The following is an 18609-nucleotide window of genomic DNA, read 5'->3' on the forward strand; positions in this document are numbered from 1 at the left end:
CTCTCTCTGTGTGTGTGTGTATGTATGCATACAGACACATACACATATGTCTGTGTGTATGTCTGTTTCTATGTATGTACATGGCTTCATTTGTACAAGTGTTATTCCTAATTTGGAATTTAAGAAACGGATGGTCAGAAAGGCTAAATAATTTGCTCGGATGATGCTAGAAGCCAGTGCTGGGACCAACTCAGAATCTGTTTTTGAATCTCTAGAAAGGGAATTCTGGCTTGTAAATCAAAAGGAAGCTCCAGAAAGCAACCCTTTCCCAGCCCAGGACTTGGCAAACTGGAATGCACTTATGAAAATGTTGTTAAAATGTAAATTCCTGGATGCCACTTTCAAAGATTCCGATTCAGTAGTCTGTGGCTCAAAGTGTTTCACCCTTAACAGACTCAAGTGAGCCCCACTCCAAGTAGCACTGCTCATATCCATAAACAAGCTGCACCTTAATCGTCCCTACTGGCAAATTAACCTGGTTTTAGTTAACCTGTAGAACATAAACCCCAATATGTATCAATGCTCTCCTCCCTAGGCTTAGTTAGTGCTTCCTTAAATCTAAGCTACAACTCCTCTACCCACAGGGCCTGCCAGATTTCAGTTCACATTTGCTTGTTGTATCACTCAGGTAGAACTACTTATCAATGATTTCCAAAAAATAACCCTCAGTTTTTGGCATCTTCTGTCTCATGTCACTTAGTTTGATCCTAGGATTATTGGACTGATAAGCATAAACAATTTCTCACCTTTGGTGAGAAAGTTGTTGGTTCCCCTCGGCTAAAAAGCACATTCTCCTGGAAGAAGCCTTAATAACTTCTAAACTTGGTGTCTCCCACCAAAGCCAATTAACATTACAGCACTGCATCCCGACTGCCTCCCCAGTGCTATTTTCAAACAAGATGAGAAAAAAAAGAAGAGCAGCAGGAGTTTCAACTGAAGAATTATGAGGTTCATAAATTTGGAGAGGAGAGCTTTATTTCTTGTAAAGGATTTCAGCCTGCAGGCTGGCCATTCCATGGGCTGGGAAATGTAGCCTCCAGTAGAAACTGAGAAAGGCATTTCCAGGAAAAGAAGCGTAATGCAAAAATTTAGGCTGAACGAGTCAGCTAAGTATACATATTCAACAGGTTATAGGAGAATCAATGAATATTCACAAAGTGGGATGTTTGCATTTATAAATAAGTAAACATGCACATTTCATAAGTCCCACGTTCACTTCTAGGTGGAGACTTAACATTTAAATACGTAAAAATTAGTTCCTATATGTCAAAAAGTGAAACAGAGGACACTGAGACATGTGATGAGCAGCCTCTGTAAACCAACGAGAACCAGTCTATGATTTGTTGTCTCTGATCAGGAAGAAATGCTGGTGAGTTGTTGTGTCGAAACTACAAAAAGGGGGGAAGTTGGATGGGCTGATTTCTGTTTAACTCTTAGGAAAGAAAGTCTTTTAGTGGCAGTTAGTGAAGAAGAGGTATAATGGGCATGTCCAATCTCCCATCCCATCATGGCCAAGAACTCAGTTGTTTTTTTTTTTGTTTGTTTTGGTTTTTTGAGATGGAGCCTTGGCTCTGTCGCCCAGGCTAGAGTGCAGTGGCATGATCTTGGCTCACTGCAATCTCTGCCTCCCAGGTTAAACTGACTCTCCCACCTCAGCCTCCCAAGTAGCTGGAATTACAGGTGCATGCCACCAAGACCAGCTAATTTTTGTATTTTTTGTGGAGATGGGGCTTTACCCTGTTGGCCAGGCTGGTCTCAAACTCCTAACCTCAAGTTATCTGCTTGCCTCAGCCTCCCAAAGTGCACGCATGAGCCACTACACCTGGCCAAGAACTGTTTTTAAGGTTTCTCTGGGGTTCTTTGGCCAAGAAGAGGGTCTACTCAGTTGGGTGGGGGGGCTCAAGATTTAATTTTTATTTCTCAGAAGAAGATTTTGTACCAGCTTATAGCTGTGAGACTGTGTGACAGAGGAGTGAGTTCAGCCTGTGTCCTCTGGGGTCTGGCAGGAGGGAGGGCCATCTGTAATTCTCCACTTTAACAACTTTGACCTCCAAATGTTTGAAATAAGAGTATACATAAAAGCTCTCTTTCTCCTCGTTCTGCTGATGTTGAAAGATTAAAATACATTTAAGTACAGCCAGGCAGTTTTCACTGTTTCAGAGAGATTAAAGAATAGAGAAGTTTCCAAGTTTTTGAGAAGTCAGATATCCATTCAGTGCGTGTGTGTGTGTGTGTGTGTGTGAGAGAGAGAGAGAGAGAGCGTTAATACATAGACATACATACACTTTTCTGGAAAACTGGCATAGGATGGAGATTATCCCACTTTAGTAAACCTCTCTGGATCTCTGTTTTCTTCTGTGGAATTGCGGGGCAGATTGAATTTAATTTCTAAAAGAAACTAGCTTAAAATATACCTAATATGTATAGCTAGCACTCACCAAAAAAAAAAAGTTGAAAGGGGATGAGTTGATGGGGGTAGAGAGAATAAAGATGGAGTATCCAGGCAACAGGGATAATTAGTCAGGTGGTGACACAATGATTTGTGTACCTCAGTCAGCAACTGGGGGAAAAGGGAGATTCGTTTGGAATTTCAGATGAACCATATCATGACATATCAGTAGATGAATGAGTAAAAGGTGTCTGATTCAAGAAGTAAAATGGACCAGATGTAGAAATCTCAATTCACATTCCAAGGTCATGAGAAGAAGGCCTGAAGGCCAGCTCTTCCCTTCTGCTCTATTTAGGCAGTGCTCCTGAGTGGGTCACAAGCCCATTCAGGTGAAAAGGCATTCAAGAAGCAACAGCTGCAAGAGAAGAGACATAAGTGTTTTTTGATTGTCCTTTAGCCAAAGATCTCCATGCAGGGTTCATGATGTGTTGCAGTGAGGGAGAACATACCCCGGGGTTCATACATGAGACATCCCAGTAAGAGGATGCTAGAAGGGACTTACAAGATTGGGCTTAGGTCGGGTGACTTGAGGGGGAGGTCTAAGGAAGCTGGGGTTCTCTCTAGATCAGATGCTTTCAGGAAGCAAGGACGAGTCTATAACTGGTATTTCAAGAAGCCTAATCGATATGGCTAGAGCAAGATTAAACTCTAGTTGGTAAAGGAGTCTCTGTCAGTCATTTTAGTCAAGAGAGGTAGTGACTTTACCTGAAGCTGGTATTCTGGCAGATTGTTTATGTCCAACAGGAGAATAACATGACCTGGTTGTAAGTGTCTGGCCAGCTCTCAGTTGTAAGGGGCTGCTTTTTCTCTCCCTGTTTTTCAATACGATGTGAAAAAAATATATATCACTTATTCCCATTTGGCTTGAAAGCTTCTAGTATAAATTAGTCTATCCATGTGCTTTTTCTTTGTTCTTTTTCTCATTAAAAAAGTAGAGGCTGTTTCCATGCAAAAGCCCAGACCATTTTGATAATGAGGCAAATCAAAGAGTTGGAAACATCCTAGCTGAGGGATTGGCTACTGAAAAGGCAAACTCTTCAAATTGGGCTATATTGACAAGTCAACCTGACTTTCTCTGTGGTCTTAAATTTCTCCCTATACACTTAGACAACTGTTGAAATTTCCCAGATGGTGGAGAGAAGGGGTCCAGGGCAAGGAAAAAACAAATAGAAGAACACAGCTCTTTGTAAAGGGAATTGTTGATTTTTTTAAGATTTGGGAACATTCCAGCTATCTTTCCAAGGTTTCACAACTCATTCAGGGCACAAGGAAGCAGAAGATAGGATGCAGACTGTCATGTTTTCAACTCAATTGGTTTGTTGCTGTCTTTCACGGTGGGAGGCATATTTTTTCTTGGGCTTGTTTGTATGGGTGCCCCTGAGGGCTTGCAATCCTGATGTTTGTGTTGAACGTACTTGATAGATACAGTTTTCAGTGACTGACTTACTGAGTAACAAGGGTGACTCTGACAAGTATAAATGGCTATTTGAGTGAGGTGATATAAGCCAAATCCTCTCTGTCAAAAAAGATAAAAGGGCAAGGAGTTGCTTTAAGTGTGTCCTACCTAACCAAATTGTTACAGAAATATTAAATAATGAACTAACATCAATCTAGACAATGAGGTGTCAGCTTTTAACTTACCGCATTTGGTTGATAAAATGTTATTTTTTATAATATTTTCAGTATAACAACAGCAATAAAAAAGCTAAAGATATGAAATTTTCTCAGAATATCTGACCGTGGAGGATTTTATGAGAAAATGCTGCATGCATCAGTTGCAGCACTAATATTTGGCCTTGTTGATTAGAGCACAGATCTTCTGGCTCTTGCTCTGTATGTCTGGGATTCTAGCCTATTGCTAATTAACTTATTTAAAAAGTATTAATAATTAGACAAGAATGGCTAGAGACTTCCTTGTCATAATTGATTTGTTTTTAGAAATCACAATTATATCTTGAATTTTTACTTTAAAATATTCTTTCCTTCCACCCCCTCATCACTTATTTCCCTGTGGCCTCAGCTGTTAAAAGAAAAAAGCTTACAAGTTGTTTCCGGGGCTGTGACATCCTATCTGGAAGAAGCAGTGTGTGGCAGTGAGACTGTAATGTGTGATTTCATTAGTGAACGCTAAAAGCACGGGCTGCCCTTTGGAAATGGATGTGAGATGGGGCCAATATAAAACAGACCAAATTCACTGTATTGGCTGCTACTTGTCTGAATACTGAACAGAAAAGTTGTTGCCTATATTATTTAGCTCAGGTTCAAAAATGAACCAGTCAAAAAAATAAATAAGACGATAATTCTATGAAAAGCTATTAATTGGCTGGGCACAGTGGCTCACATCTGTAATCCCAGCACTTTGGAAGGCTGAGTGGGGGAATCACTTGAGTTCAGGAGTTTAAGACCAACATGGCCAACATGGTGAAACCCTACTAAAACTACAAAAATTATCTTGGCATAGTAATGGGCACCTGTAATCCCAGCTACCCTGGAGGCCGAGGAAGGAGAATCCCTTGAACCCAGGAGGTGGGGGTTGCAGTGAGCTGAAATTGCACCACTGCACTCCAGCCTGGGTGACAGAGCAAGACCTTGTCTAAAAAAAACCCAACCAAACAAACAAAAGAAGACAAAGGAAAACAAAACTATTCATGGACATCTTTCAGTTTTTGTGGTTCATTTTTGAGAGTTTAATTCAGGTTGCCTGTTTTTCAAAATTAAATTAGCTTATAATGAATAGATTGTAGGAAAATTTGGTCAAGTGTGTAGTTCAGCCTAAATTCAATCTGTTAACAGACAGCATATGTGGATTCAGAAGAGTCATGAGGGATCTACTGTAAATATCCTGGAAACTTAGTTTTTTCTGTCTCACTTTCACATTCACTGGTTAGGGGTTAAGTGGTTATTTAATTAATTTGACTCTATTGCCATTCACAAGCAGAGCAAGTGCCACAGACATTTCTACGTGGTCTTATATGACATAAGGAGAATTCCACACCCTTGCATGAACACACAACTTATTGCCACTGTATGTGTATACTTCAACACATCACTTATGTGTCCACAGACCTAGAAGACCCCAAACACAATATGGCTGAGAACTCTTATAAGTAATAAAGATGGAGAGGCTTCTTAATGCCATGAACCATGAGCAATGACATTTCCATGTCTCCTGATGTAGGCTGTGTATAGAAAGGATGTTTCAATGGTCCACCATCTTCTACTCCAGTTAGCAAAGGGTAGACAGTGCTCAACTAAAAATGTTTATATGAAAAAGACTAAAAACAAAAATGATATGATTATCTCAATAGTTACCGAAAAGGCCTTTGATTAAATTCAACATCTCTTCATGATAAAAGCTCTCAATATAGTAGGTACTGAAGAAACATACCTCAATATAATAAGAGCCATATATGACAAATCCACAGCCAACATCATACTGAATGGGCAAGAGGTTGGAAGCATTTGCCTTGAAATTCAGCACAAGACAAGGACGTGTCTTGTCTCTCTCACCACTCCTATTCAGTATAGTATTTGGAAGTTCTCACCAGGGCAATCAGGCAAGACAAAGAAATAAAGGGTATTCAAATAGGAAGAGAGAAAGTCAAACTATCTTTGTGGATGGCATGATCCCATATCTAGGAAGCCCCATCGTCTCAGCCCAAAAGCTTCTTAAGCTGATAAGCAACTTCAGCAAAGTCTCAGGATACAAAATTAGTGTGCAAAAACCACTAGCATTCCAATACACCAACAACAGGCAATAGCTTATAAGGAATTTGGCTCTATGCCAACTTATGAATGAACCAAATATAGAGACAAATTATGAATGAGCTACCATTCACAACAGCCATAAAAAAGAATAAAATACCTCGGAATACAGCTGACAAGATAAGTGAAAGACCTCTTCAAGGAGAACTAAAAACCACTGTTCAAATAAAAAACACAAACAAATGGAAAAACATTCCATGCTCATGGATAGAATCAATATTATGAAAATGGCCATACTGTGCAAAGCAATTTATAGATTCAATGCTATTACCACTAAACTATCGACACTCTTCACAGAATTAGAAAAAAAAAGATTTTAAAATTCATATGGAATCAAAAAAGAGCCAAAATCACCAATACAATCCTAGGCAAAAAGAGCAAAGCTGGAAGAATCATACTATCCAGCTTCAAACTATACCATGAGGCTACAGTAACCAAAACAGCATGGTACTATTTTGTGACAGAGCAAGACCTTGTCTGAGAAAAACAAAACAAAAGATGACAAAGAAAACCAAAACTATTAATGGACATCTTTCAGTTTTTGTGGTTCATTTTTGACCAAATTTTCCTACAATCTATAGTAGGAAATCTATTTCCTACAAAAACAGACACGTAGTCAAATGGAACAAAATAGAGAACCCTGGAATAAAACTGCACACCTACAACCATCTGATTTTTGACAAACCTGACAAAAATAAGCAATGGGGAAAGGATTTCATATTTAATAAATGGTGCTGGGAGAACTGGCTAGCTGTATTCAGCAAATTGAAACTAGACCCCTTCCTTACACCATATGCAAAAATCAACTAAAGATGGATTAAAGACTTAAATGTAAGACACAAAATGTAAAACAAAAAACTAGAAAAACCCTAGTAGAAAAGCTAAGCAATACCATTTAGGACATAGGCACAGGCAGCGATTTCATGATGAAGATGTCAAAAGCAATTGCAACAAAAGCCAAATGGTATCTAATCAAACTAAAGAGCCTCTGCACAGCAAAAGAAACTATCATCTGAGTAAACAGGCAACCTACAGAATGGGAGAAAATGTTTGCAATCTTTCTATCTTACAAAGATCTCATATCCAGCATCTACAAGGAACTTAAACAAACTTCCAAGAAAAAAAACACCATTAAAAAAGTGGGCAAAAGACATGAACAGACACTTCTCAAAAGAAGACATTTATATGGCCAACAAACATTTAAAAAACCTCAATATCACTGATCATTACAGAAATGCATGTCAAAACCACAATGAGATACCATCTCATGCCACTCAGAATGGCAATTATTACAAAGTCAAAAAACATTAGATGCTGGTGAGGCTATGGAGAAATAGAAACACTTTACACTGTTGGTGGTAATGTAAATTAGATCAACCATTGTGGAAGACAATGTGGCGGAATCCTTCAAAGACCTAGAACCAAAAATACTGTTTGACCTGGCAATCCTCAGGTATTGGGCAATACCCAATACCTGGGTATATTCTCAAAGGAATATAAATCATTCTGTTATAAAGATATGTCTAAAGATAGATACAGTCACTGAAAACTGTATCTATCAATTAAACTCTTCGCATGTTTGTTCATTGCAGCACTATTCACAATAGCAAAGACATGGAATCAACCCAAATGCCTATCAATGATTAGACTGAATTTTTAAAAATGCAGTATATGTACATCATAGAATACTATGCGATCATAAAAAGGAGGAGATCATGTCCTTTGCAGGGACATGGATGAAGCTGGCAGCCATTATCTTCAGAAAACTAATGCAGGTACAGAAAACCAAACACTGCACATTCTCACTTATAAGTGGGAGCTGAACAGTGAGAACAACACACACTGGGGAAGCGGGGAGTGCATCAGGATAAAAATCTAATTCATGCTGGGCTTAATACCTAGGTGATGGGTTGATCTGTGCAGCAAACCACCATGAACACATTTACCTATGTAACAAATCTCCACATCCTGCACATGTACCCCTGCACTTAAAAGTTGGAAAATCAAAAAGAAAATATTTATGTGTGCTTGTGCATAAGTGTGTTTGTTCATGTGTGTGTGGATGCATGTTGTGTGTTGAAAGAGATAAGAGAATAGTTAGAAAATATGTTGTACTTCTTCACCTAAGTTTGTGATTGTCCTAGTAGACGTGCATTTACATTCTTTTAGCTTGGTCTGAACCTCATATTTTCCTTTAGTGCTTTTCTTGAAGGATTTCTTTGGCAGAGTAGTTGCAAAAGTTGTGTTTTATTTCCAACATTGTTTGGGTTTATGTCTGTGATATTTGGGGGGCTTTTGTATATCTATGACTCTTCTTAAAAATTGAGGTGGGGAAGAAGTGATATAATCCACTTGATACAAGGATGATATTTATGATATGACTTTAGAGAATCACAATTTATTTGAAGTAGACCAAAATAGTGTTTCCCAGTGTCCCTGAACACTTCAGGTTACCCAGGGACAGAGACAAGAACCCATGCATTTTGGCCAGTCACTCAGCCACCAAGAACATATTAAGAATATACTGTGGGCTTACAGTGGGGACTGGAGAGGCATGATATGGTGTCATGAAATTTTGCTTCATGGTCCTTGTCCTTCAGTTACAGGACAATCTCCTTGAGTGTGAGATTTTTTTTTTATAAAAGGCAAAACTAAAGAATGGTACAAGACATTGTTTGCAACTGTGTACTAAAATTATCTGTAGGTGACATATGCCATAGGGATTCCAAGGAGAGAAAGATGACAAAAGTGACTTCTCTAGCATCTTAGGACAGTAATATGCTGACCTTTTCTGACCTTTACCTTTCATTGAGACACTGCAATTTTATGTCCATATATCAAGTGCACGTCTATTTTCTCTACTCGAATGTGATATACTCTTGTGATTGTCTAAATCATTGACCACTAAAAATAGTAAAATATATATTTTTTTTCTATGGTGAAAAATTGTACTTCGTTTTGAAAACATTTCCAGACAATAAGGTATTAGACTGGGCCAACAAGTGAGAGTTCCTTGGAGGCTGGAAATATCCAGCCACAGATTCATGACACTTTGTGTGCCTGTGGTGTGAGGAACAGATGTACATGAGAGAGAAAAGTGAAAGCATTATGTGAAAGGTCCGTATTTTGACAATAAAATGCAGCAAGTTCCTTGAGAAAATTTGCTAAATTCATGTTATGTATTTTATTTTTAAAATTCAAGGTGGAAAAATGTGCTTTGAGATTTGACATTCTGTCCTGCACAGTTTACGTGCCAAGGTACATTCCTTGATTTTCAAAAGTATATATCAAATGAAGTAGATTCCCTCCCTTGTTGAAGTAACTGACAAAAAGGAAGCCACTGCTGGGGCTTATGAAAGACAGCTGAGGGGCAACCTTTTAACAAGTGTGGTTGGCCTTTGCACTGCTTTTTCTCTTTTTCTTCTCAATTTTGTAGTGAGAAGGGACAATTTTATAGCAACTTGGCAAAATAATAGTGCAGGAAGTCCCAGATGTTCTTGCTCCAGCTGTCTCTGAGATCTAATAATAATATAGAGTGGGAATAGCACACCTCCCTAAAGAGCACACACATTTTAAGTTGCTTTAATTTTCCTGCCAATGAGACTTTTAAGATGCCAAATCCATCTCCAAGCAACCTTTGTGACAATTTCATATCCTTTGGGGAAGGAACCTAAGGCAAAGGGTATTTTCTGGTGGCAAAACAGCATGGAAAAAATTTTTACTCTTTCATTACCAAAGAAAAATACACGTACTCACTTTTGCTTATGGAAACATGAGAACACAGGAATCTTTATTTTTTATTTTATTATACTTTACATTCTGGGGCACAAATGGGAGAAAATGCAGGTTTGTTAAATAGGTACACACGTGCCATGGTGGTTTGCTGCAACCATCTACGTTAGGTATTTCTCCTAATGTAATCTCTCCTCAATCCCCCCAACCCCTGCTATCTCTCCCCGAGCCCACCTTCACCCCCTGACAGGCTCAGGTGTGTGATGTTCCCCTCCTGACACAAAGATCTTAACACTGATTGTAGTGAAGGATCCTGAAGAGACTGAAGGTGAGAATTCTTATCTGCCAACAGGATTTCTCAGCCTCAGCAATATTGACATTTTAAGCAAGGTAATTCGTTGTGGGAAGCTGTCTTGTACACAGTAGGATGTTCGGCGGCATACATGGCCTCTACCCACTGGATTCCAGTAGCACCTTCCCCAGAGGTATGACTGAAAAAAACTGTCTCCAGACATTGCCAAATCCCCCCAATGCCCACCCCTGGGGGAGGATACAGAGTTGACCTTGTTTGAAAACCAGTGACCTAGAGATGCCACTGCACAGAAATTCTTGTGACAGTCATTTACTTTTACTAATGCTCTATTTCTTTACATATTTTTTTTTTTTTGAGACGTAGTTTTACTCTTGTTACCCAGGCTGGAGTGCAATGGCGTGATCTCGGCTCACCGCAACCTCCGCCTCCTGGGTTCAGGCAATTCTCCTGCCTCAGCCTCCTAAGTAGCTGGGATTACAGGCACGCGCCACCATGCCCAGCTAATTTTTTGTATTTTGAGTAGAGACAGGGTTTCAACATGTTGACCAGAATGGTCTCGATCTCTTGGCCTCGTGATCCACCCGCCTCGGCCTCCCAAAGTGCTGGGATTACAGGCGTGAGCCACTGCACCCAGCCTACGTGTTAAACAGATGATACCAACTGTCCAGGGGTTAGAGAAGCATAAAATATTGATTAATATGGCATGTTTAAACAAATATGACAAAGCTTACACATTGTTAGCATCTACTGACACCTGCATATTAGTCACCTTGGGAATTGACTCATTTATCCAAATGATATGAAAGCAATTTGAAGAATAATTTTAGTTGGGGATAAGTCCTTCTCCTTTCATGGTAAACTGCTTTTTGAAGCAAGCTAAGCTCATTCAACTTTGGCAAATAAGGTAAGTGAGCAAAGCTGATGAAGGCTCTTTGGAGTCTAAGTGAAACAATAATGAGATGGATTTTTCTTGCCTCATGAACAGATACTAAAGTCAATTTCAATAGAGGGGTCTTAAAAAATTCTGAGTCATTCTGTCATTGATGAGATAAGTGAACAGTCCTCTCCATGGGTAATAATTCTGAATGACAGCTCATCTTCAGCTTACAAGTGTTGGGATGTCAGTTTAAAAAAAAATCCACTACTTTAGAGTCATAGAATAAGATAAGAGAAAATATCCTGAATTCTTGGAAAGATTCTTTTCTTTCAATATGTTATAATCTGTATTACTTGGATCAAGCAATAGACATTTACAGAACGTTTACTGAGTATGTGCTAGCGACTGTACTTTAAAGTGATTAAGACATAGCCCCTTATCCTCAACATGGGTACCCTGTAGTGGGAGAGACAGATTAATAAACAGTGTATTGCTACATCATGTGGTAACTTCTAAGATAAGTCAAAATCAGTTATTTACCTGATTTCTTAACCCAGCACTGCCGTATACTGACTGTGTAAGCTGGATGAAGTCATTTAATTTCACCTGCTTTCAGTTTCCTTATCTATAAAGGCAGTTGTCCCCTCTTCTAGCATCTTTATGCTGATTCCTTGATAACAATGACAATTTCTATGGACATATGTACTATAATATTTTGAGAAAAAAAAGATCCTATGATGTCTAAATACTAACCAGTAGTTTCATTTGGATTATTACCAAAACAGGAAGAGATGCCAAAATAGACATTCACGAACATAAACTGTTGAGAGATCTGACTTGTTACTGGTAGTTAATTATTAAAGATGACCGTAAACCAAGTGAATTGCCCTTATTTCTTCTTCCTGGACTATGTAGCACTATAATAAACAACATGTAACCTTGGTTGACCAGGAGTTGCTGTGTCGCAGAAAAATAACAAGCAGAAAAAAGCAAAATAAAATGTCTACATTTAAAACTTAACTCATAAATCCTTTGTAATTTAAATTATTTTATTATTTTAAATAATATGAGTGACATCCACAAACCTAAGGTGAAGTTTGACTTTCAAGGTGTCAGTTTCTGGCTTCAACATTCTCAATTATAAAATGAAGAGATTGACATTAGAACTAATATTTTTTGAATGACTACAACAGACATATTATTTATGCTCTTATTTCAGTCCTCCTAGCAACTGAATGATGCATATATTTTTATTTCTATTTTGCATATGGAAAAAATGAGGCTTAGCCAAATAAACCAACTCATCTAGACTTGCACAGCAGCTGTGGTGGAGCTGGAATTCGAACATGTGTCAATCTGATTTCAGAGTCTCTGCCTTTTTTCACCCCCTACATATCACTCCATTTTTTGAGTTGTCTCTGATGAAGAGCTGAAATTATATAATTCTTTTCACGGTAACTCAAAAATGTAATATGAAAGTGTCATGTATTTTCTAACTATAAAACAAAAAACAAAATGTTTTTGTCTACTTCCAAATTCATGGACAAACAAAGGCCCTGGCAGATGAGTAGCTTTTTACATGTAAAAATGGCTTCCAAGAGTATCATTGATTCATGTCCAGAATATTTCTAAATCTCCAGAGCTTCAGGGATAGAGCAAAAATCAATCCAAATTTCAGGTTATCTCTCTTGGTCAGTGTACTAACTGACAAGCTAACATGAAAGTCAGTGTGGTGTTCTAGTTGGGGGCCTGCCCAAAGAACCACTTTCTAAATCTCTAGTTTGTTTTTAACTCTCATCTGTGAGAACCTTGATGATTCAAGAGTTTGTATATTAAAATTGTGATAATTAGTTCAATATTAGTCAATGAAGTGAAATATTTAATTTAACTCTACTTCTGTATCATGTAGACATTTTTATTTTAATGTGGTAAACTGTAGAACGTAGATTAACTGACAGTGCTGAGATGTGGCTTCTAGAAGAGTGTGACAAAGCAGGCTATCTATTCATTCATCCTTTTATTTATCTTTCATTATAAGAATGAGTTAGGTAGGTTTCTACTGTTCATTCCATTTGGCACCTTGTTCATGTTTCTTGTAGGGTTTTAAGTAGCCCAAAACTGATATTAGGGATTGAAAGATGGCAGATAGAAGGCAAGACTAGCTTGCAGCGCCTGCTGGGACAAATGGAGCAGCAAGTGGAGACTCACATCATGAACTTTTGCTTCAAGAACTGCTGCAGGAGCATCTCAGGAAAGCTGAGAGAATCCACAAATGAAAGAACTGGATCACTACTGCTGGATCCCTGAGACACCCATAAACTGTGAGTCTGCTTGCTTTCTCAGTGGGAAGTTCATGGTATGGTACAAATTCTCAGTACTGGGCATTGACTGCCTGGAAATAAATTCATTGCTACTGGTGGGCACACAGTGTGAGTGAGACCAGCCTTGAGAGTGGGGTGAGGCCTGTGACTGTCGGCTTTCCCCTACTTCCCTGGTGGCCTGTATGACTCAGAAGAGGCAGACATAATTCCCTGGGAACATAACCTCATTCCACCCATGGAGAGTATGAGCTCAGACACACCTATCCCTGCCTCAACTTGGCCCATTTGGTGGTCTTTCTCTACTCGCCCTGGTAAAAAAAGACAAAGGTCATAATCTCTTAGGAGCTCTATGGCCCTGCCCACAGCCTGAGAAACCTGAACACTTAAGCAGGTATCCCTACTGCCAGTTTGCAACCTCCTTATATTACCACAGCTCTTGAAAGCACTACCTCCTGGCTGGAGGCCAACGAAAACAAAACCAATGCTCTAAATAAAAAAACAACCAAGGATGCCCACAGAGTCCACTTCATTCCCCTGCTACCTTCACCAGAGCAGTTGCTGGTATCCACCGCTGAAAGACCTGAAAATGAATCACATCACAAGACTCTTTGCAGACACTTCCCAGTACCAGCTGGGAGCCTGGTAGCTCTACTGGGTGGCTAGACCCAGAAAAGAAAAAACAATCACAGAAGTCTGGCTCTCAGAAAGCCCCATTCCTAGGGGAAGGGTAAGAACACCACATCAAGGTGAGATAAGAGAATCTGAGCAGAAGCCCTTAAGTCCCAGATCTTCCTTCTGACATAGTCCTCCCAAATGAGAAGGAACCAGAAAAACAATTCTGGTAATATAACAAAACAAGTTTCTTTAACACCCCCAAAAATCACACCAGCTCACCAACAATGGATCCAAACCAGGTAAAATCTCTTAATTGCCAGAAAAAGAATTCAGAAAGTTGATTATTAAGCTAACCAAGGAGGCACCTGAGAAAGGTGAAATTCAACTTAAATAAATAAAAAACATGATTTTGATTTATCATATCCTGATACAGGATATGAAAGGAAAAGTCTTCAGTGAAAATAGATAGCATAAATAAAAACCAGTCACAGTTTCTGGAAATCAAGGACACACTTAGAAAAATGCAAAATGTACTGGAAAGTCCCAGCAATTGAATCAAACAAGCAGAAGAAAATATTTCAGAGCTCAAAGACAAGGCTTTCAAATTAAACCAGTCCATCAAAGACACAGAGAAAAAAATTTAAATAAATGAACAAAGCCTCCAAGAAGTTTGGGGCTATGTTAAATGTCCAACCTAAGAATAATTGGCATTCCTAGTAAGAAGAAAAATAGAAAAGTTTGGAAGACATATTTGAGGAAATAATTTTAGAAAACTTTCCAGTTTTGCTAGAGATCTAGACATCCAAATACAAGAAACTCAAAGAGCTGGGAAATTCATTACAAAGAGATGATCATCTAGGCACATAGTCATCAGATTATCTAAAGTCAAGATGAAGAAAAGAATCTTAAGAGCTGTGAGGCAAAAGCATTCAGCTTTTGCGAATGCTATCCAGCGCATGGTTCAGTCAGCTATCTGCCATGTTCCTGGGGAGAAACTAGTTCCTGTCCCTTGGCTGTCATGGTGTCTCCAGAGCCACCCCTTTTTGTAACAAGCATTTTGAAATTCATTCACGCTCATCTCATTTGGATTTCAATGTTTCTTCCCACTCAACAGCCAATTCGGAGTTCTTAGGTGTTCTTAGTAACCTATAAAGGAAAACCTATCAGGTTAACAGCAGAACTTTCAGAAGAAATCCTACAAGCTAGATGGGGTTGGGGTCCTACTTTTAGCCTCTTTAAAGCTATTAGCAGAAAAAAATTTTGTATCCAGTGAAACGAATCTTTATAAATGAAGGGAAGATACTGTCTAGATACAAAATTCTTTGTCTTTTCTAGACAAACAAATGTTGAGAGAATTTGCCATTACCAAGCCAACACCTCAAGAACTACTTTAAACCTTAAAACACACTATTGAAACAAACCAAATCCTTAAAGCATGAATCTCACAGAACATATATAACAGTAACACAATGAAAAACAAAGAAACAAAAGACAACAAGGTATTCAGGCAAACAGCAGGATGAATAGACTAGTATGTTCAATACCAGTGCTGAATGTAAATGGCCTAAATGCTCCCCTTAAAAGATACAGAATAGCAGAAAGAACAAGAATTCACCAACAAAGTTTCTGCTGTCTTCAAAAGACTCACCTAACACATCAGAGTTCACATAAACTTAAGGTAAAGGAATGGAAAAAGATACTCCATGCATATGGACACCAAAAGTGAGCAGGAGAAGCTGTACTTATACCAGACAAAATAAACTTTAAAGCAATAGTAGTTAAAAAAGACAAAGAGGGACATTATATAATAATAAAAGGACTAGTCCAACAGAATAATATCACAATTCTAAATATATATCCACCTATCACTGGAGCTCCCAATTTATAAAACAATTACTGGTAGACCCAAGAAATGAGATAGACAGCAACACAATAATAGTGGGGGACTTCAATACTCCACTGAAAGCACTAGACAGGTCATCAAGACAGAAAGTCAACAAAGAAAAAATGGTCTTAAACTATGGACTTAACATATATTTACAGAACATTTTGCTGGACACCTGCAGAATATCCATTCTATTCATCAGCATATGGAACATTCTCCAAGATAGACCATATGATAGGCCACAAGACAAGTCTCAGTAAATTTAAGAAAATCAAAATTATATCAAGTGCTCTCTCAGACAGCAGTGGAATAAAATTGGAAATAAACTCCAAAGGAATCCTCAAAACCATGTGAATACACAGAAATTAAATAATCTGCTCCTGAATGATCATTGGATCAACAATGAAATCAAGATGGAAATTTAAAAATTATTTGAACTGAACCATAAAAGTGACACAATCTGTAAAATCCTGAAATATAGGACGAGCAGTTCTAAGAGAAAAGTTCATGGAATTAAATCCCTACATCAAAAAGTCTGAAAACGCACAAAGAGACAATCTAAGATCACACCTCATGAAACTGGAGAAACAAGAACAATCCAAACCCAGAAGAAGAAAAGAAATAACCAAGATCAGAACAGAACTAAATGAAATTGAAATCAAAAAATGCAAAAGATAAATAAGACAAATAGCTGGTTTTTGAAAAGGTAAATAAAATTGATAGACCATTATCAAAGAAAAGAGAGAAAATCCCAATAAGTTCAATTAGAAATGAAATGGGAGTATTACAACCAGTACCACAAAAATACAAAAGATTATTAAAGGTTACTGTGAACGCCTTTACATGCATAAACTAGAAAATGTAGAGGAGATGAATAAGTTCCCAGGAATATACAACTCTCCCAGATTAAACCAGGAAGATATAGAAACTCTGAACAGACCAATAACAAGCAGCAAGGCTGAAATGATAATAAAAAATTGCCAACAAATAAAAAGTCCAGGACCAGATAAATTCACAGCTGAATTCTCTCTGCCACTCAAAGAAAAATTGGTACCAATCCTATTGACACTATTACAAAAGACAGAGAAAGGGGAAATCCTCCCTAAATCATTCTATGAAGCAAGTAACACCCTAATACCAAAACCAGGGAAGGACATAGCAAAAAAAGGAAACTACAGATCAATATCCCTGATGATTATAGATGCAAAAATCCTCAACAAAATATTGATGAACCGAATCCAATAGCATATTAAAAAGATAATCTACCATGATCAAGTGGGTTTCATACCAAGGATGCAGGGATGGTTTAAAATATGCAAGTCAATATATGTGATACACCTCATAAACAGAATTGAAAAGAAAAATCACATGATCATCTCAATAGATGCAGAAAAAGCATTTGACAAAATCCACCATCCCTTACTATTAAAACCTCAGCAAAATTGGAATAAAAGGGACATACTTTAATGTAATAAAAGCCATCTATGACAAACCCATAGCCAACATAAGATTAAATGGGAAAAAATTGAAAATACTCCCCCTGAGAAAGAAATAAGGGACATCCAAATCAGCAAAGAAAAACTGATTTAGATGTCCCTTAAACTGTTGTTGTTCGCTAATGAAATTGTTGTATACATAAAAAATCCTAAAGACTGCTCCAAATAGTTCCTAGAACTGATAAATGAATTCAGCGAAGTTTCAGGATACAAAATTAATGTACACAAATCAGTATCTCTGCTATAACCAACAGCAACCAAGCTGAGAATCAAAACAAGAACTCAACCACTTTTAAAATAGCTGCAAAAAAAAAATAAAACAAAGTATTGGAAATATATGCAACCAACGAGGTGAAAGACCTCTGCAGGAAAACTACTAAACACTGCTGAAAGAAATTATAGAGGACATTAACGAATGGAAACACATCCCATACTCATGGATGGGTAGGATTAATATGGTGAAAATGACCATACCGCCCAAAGCAATCTACAAATTCAGTGCAATTCCCATTAAAATACCACCATCATTTTTTCACAGTACTAGAAAAAACAATCCTAAAATTCATATGGAACCAAAAAACAGCCCACGTAGCCAAAGCAAGACTAAGCAAGAAGAACCAATCTGGAGGCATCACATTACCTGATTTCAATCTAAACTATAAGAGCATAGTCACCAAAACATCATGGCATTGGTATAAAAATAGGCACATAGACCAATGGAATAGAATAGAAAACCCAGAAATAAAGCCAAACACTTAAAGCCAACTGATTCTTGACAAAACAAACAAAAACATAAAGTAGGGAAGGAACAGCCTATTTAACAAATGGTGCTGGCATAATTGGCAAGCCACATGTAGAAGAATAAAACTGGATCCTCATCTCTCATCCTTTGCAAAAATCAACTCAAGATAGATCAAAGATTTAAATCTAAGACCTGAAACAGTAACAAGTCTAGAAAATAACATGAGAAAACCCTTTCTAGACATTGACTTCATGATCGAGAATCCAAAAGCAAATGCAACAAAAACAAAGATAAATAGATGGAACTTAATTAAACTAAAAAACTTCTGTGCAGCAAAAGAAATAATCATCAGAGTTAACAGATAACCCACAGAGTGGGAGAAAGTCTTCACAATCTATGCATCCAACGAAGGAC

General features: G+C 38.0%; 1 protein-coding gene across 2 annotated transcripts in view; it reads left to right on the forward strand.

The window, feature by feature from the left end:
- The window catches only part of PLCXD3 (phosphatidylinositol specific phospholipase C X domain containing 3), a 212505-nt gene that overhangs the window by 139286 nt on the left and 54610 nt on the right, over positions 1 to 18609 (forward strand). Inside the window, exon 3 of one of the 2 annotated variants that reach the window (XM_035291621.3) lies at positions 13236 to 13570. The exons of the other annotated variant lie outside the window; for it this stretch is intronic. Within the exon in view, the coding sequence (XP_035147512.1) occupies positions 13236 to 13443 (208 nt within the window). The 3' untranslated portion in view covers positions 13444 to 13570. Of the gene's footprint in view, positions 1 to 13235; positions 13571 to 18609 lie in introns of those variants that run through there. 2 annotated transcript variants of the gene reach the window in all.

Source organism: Callithrix jacchus, chromosome 2, assembly GCF_049354715.1.
Source record: "Callithrix jacchus isolate 240 chromosome 2, calJac240_pri, whole genome shotgun sequence".
Taxonomy (NCBI): Eukaryota; Metazoa; Chordata; class Mammalia; order Primates; family Cebidae; genus Callithrix; species Callithrix jacchus.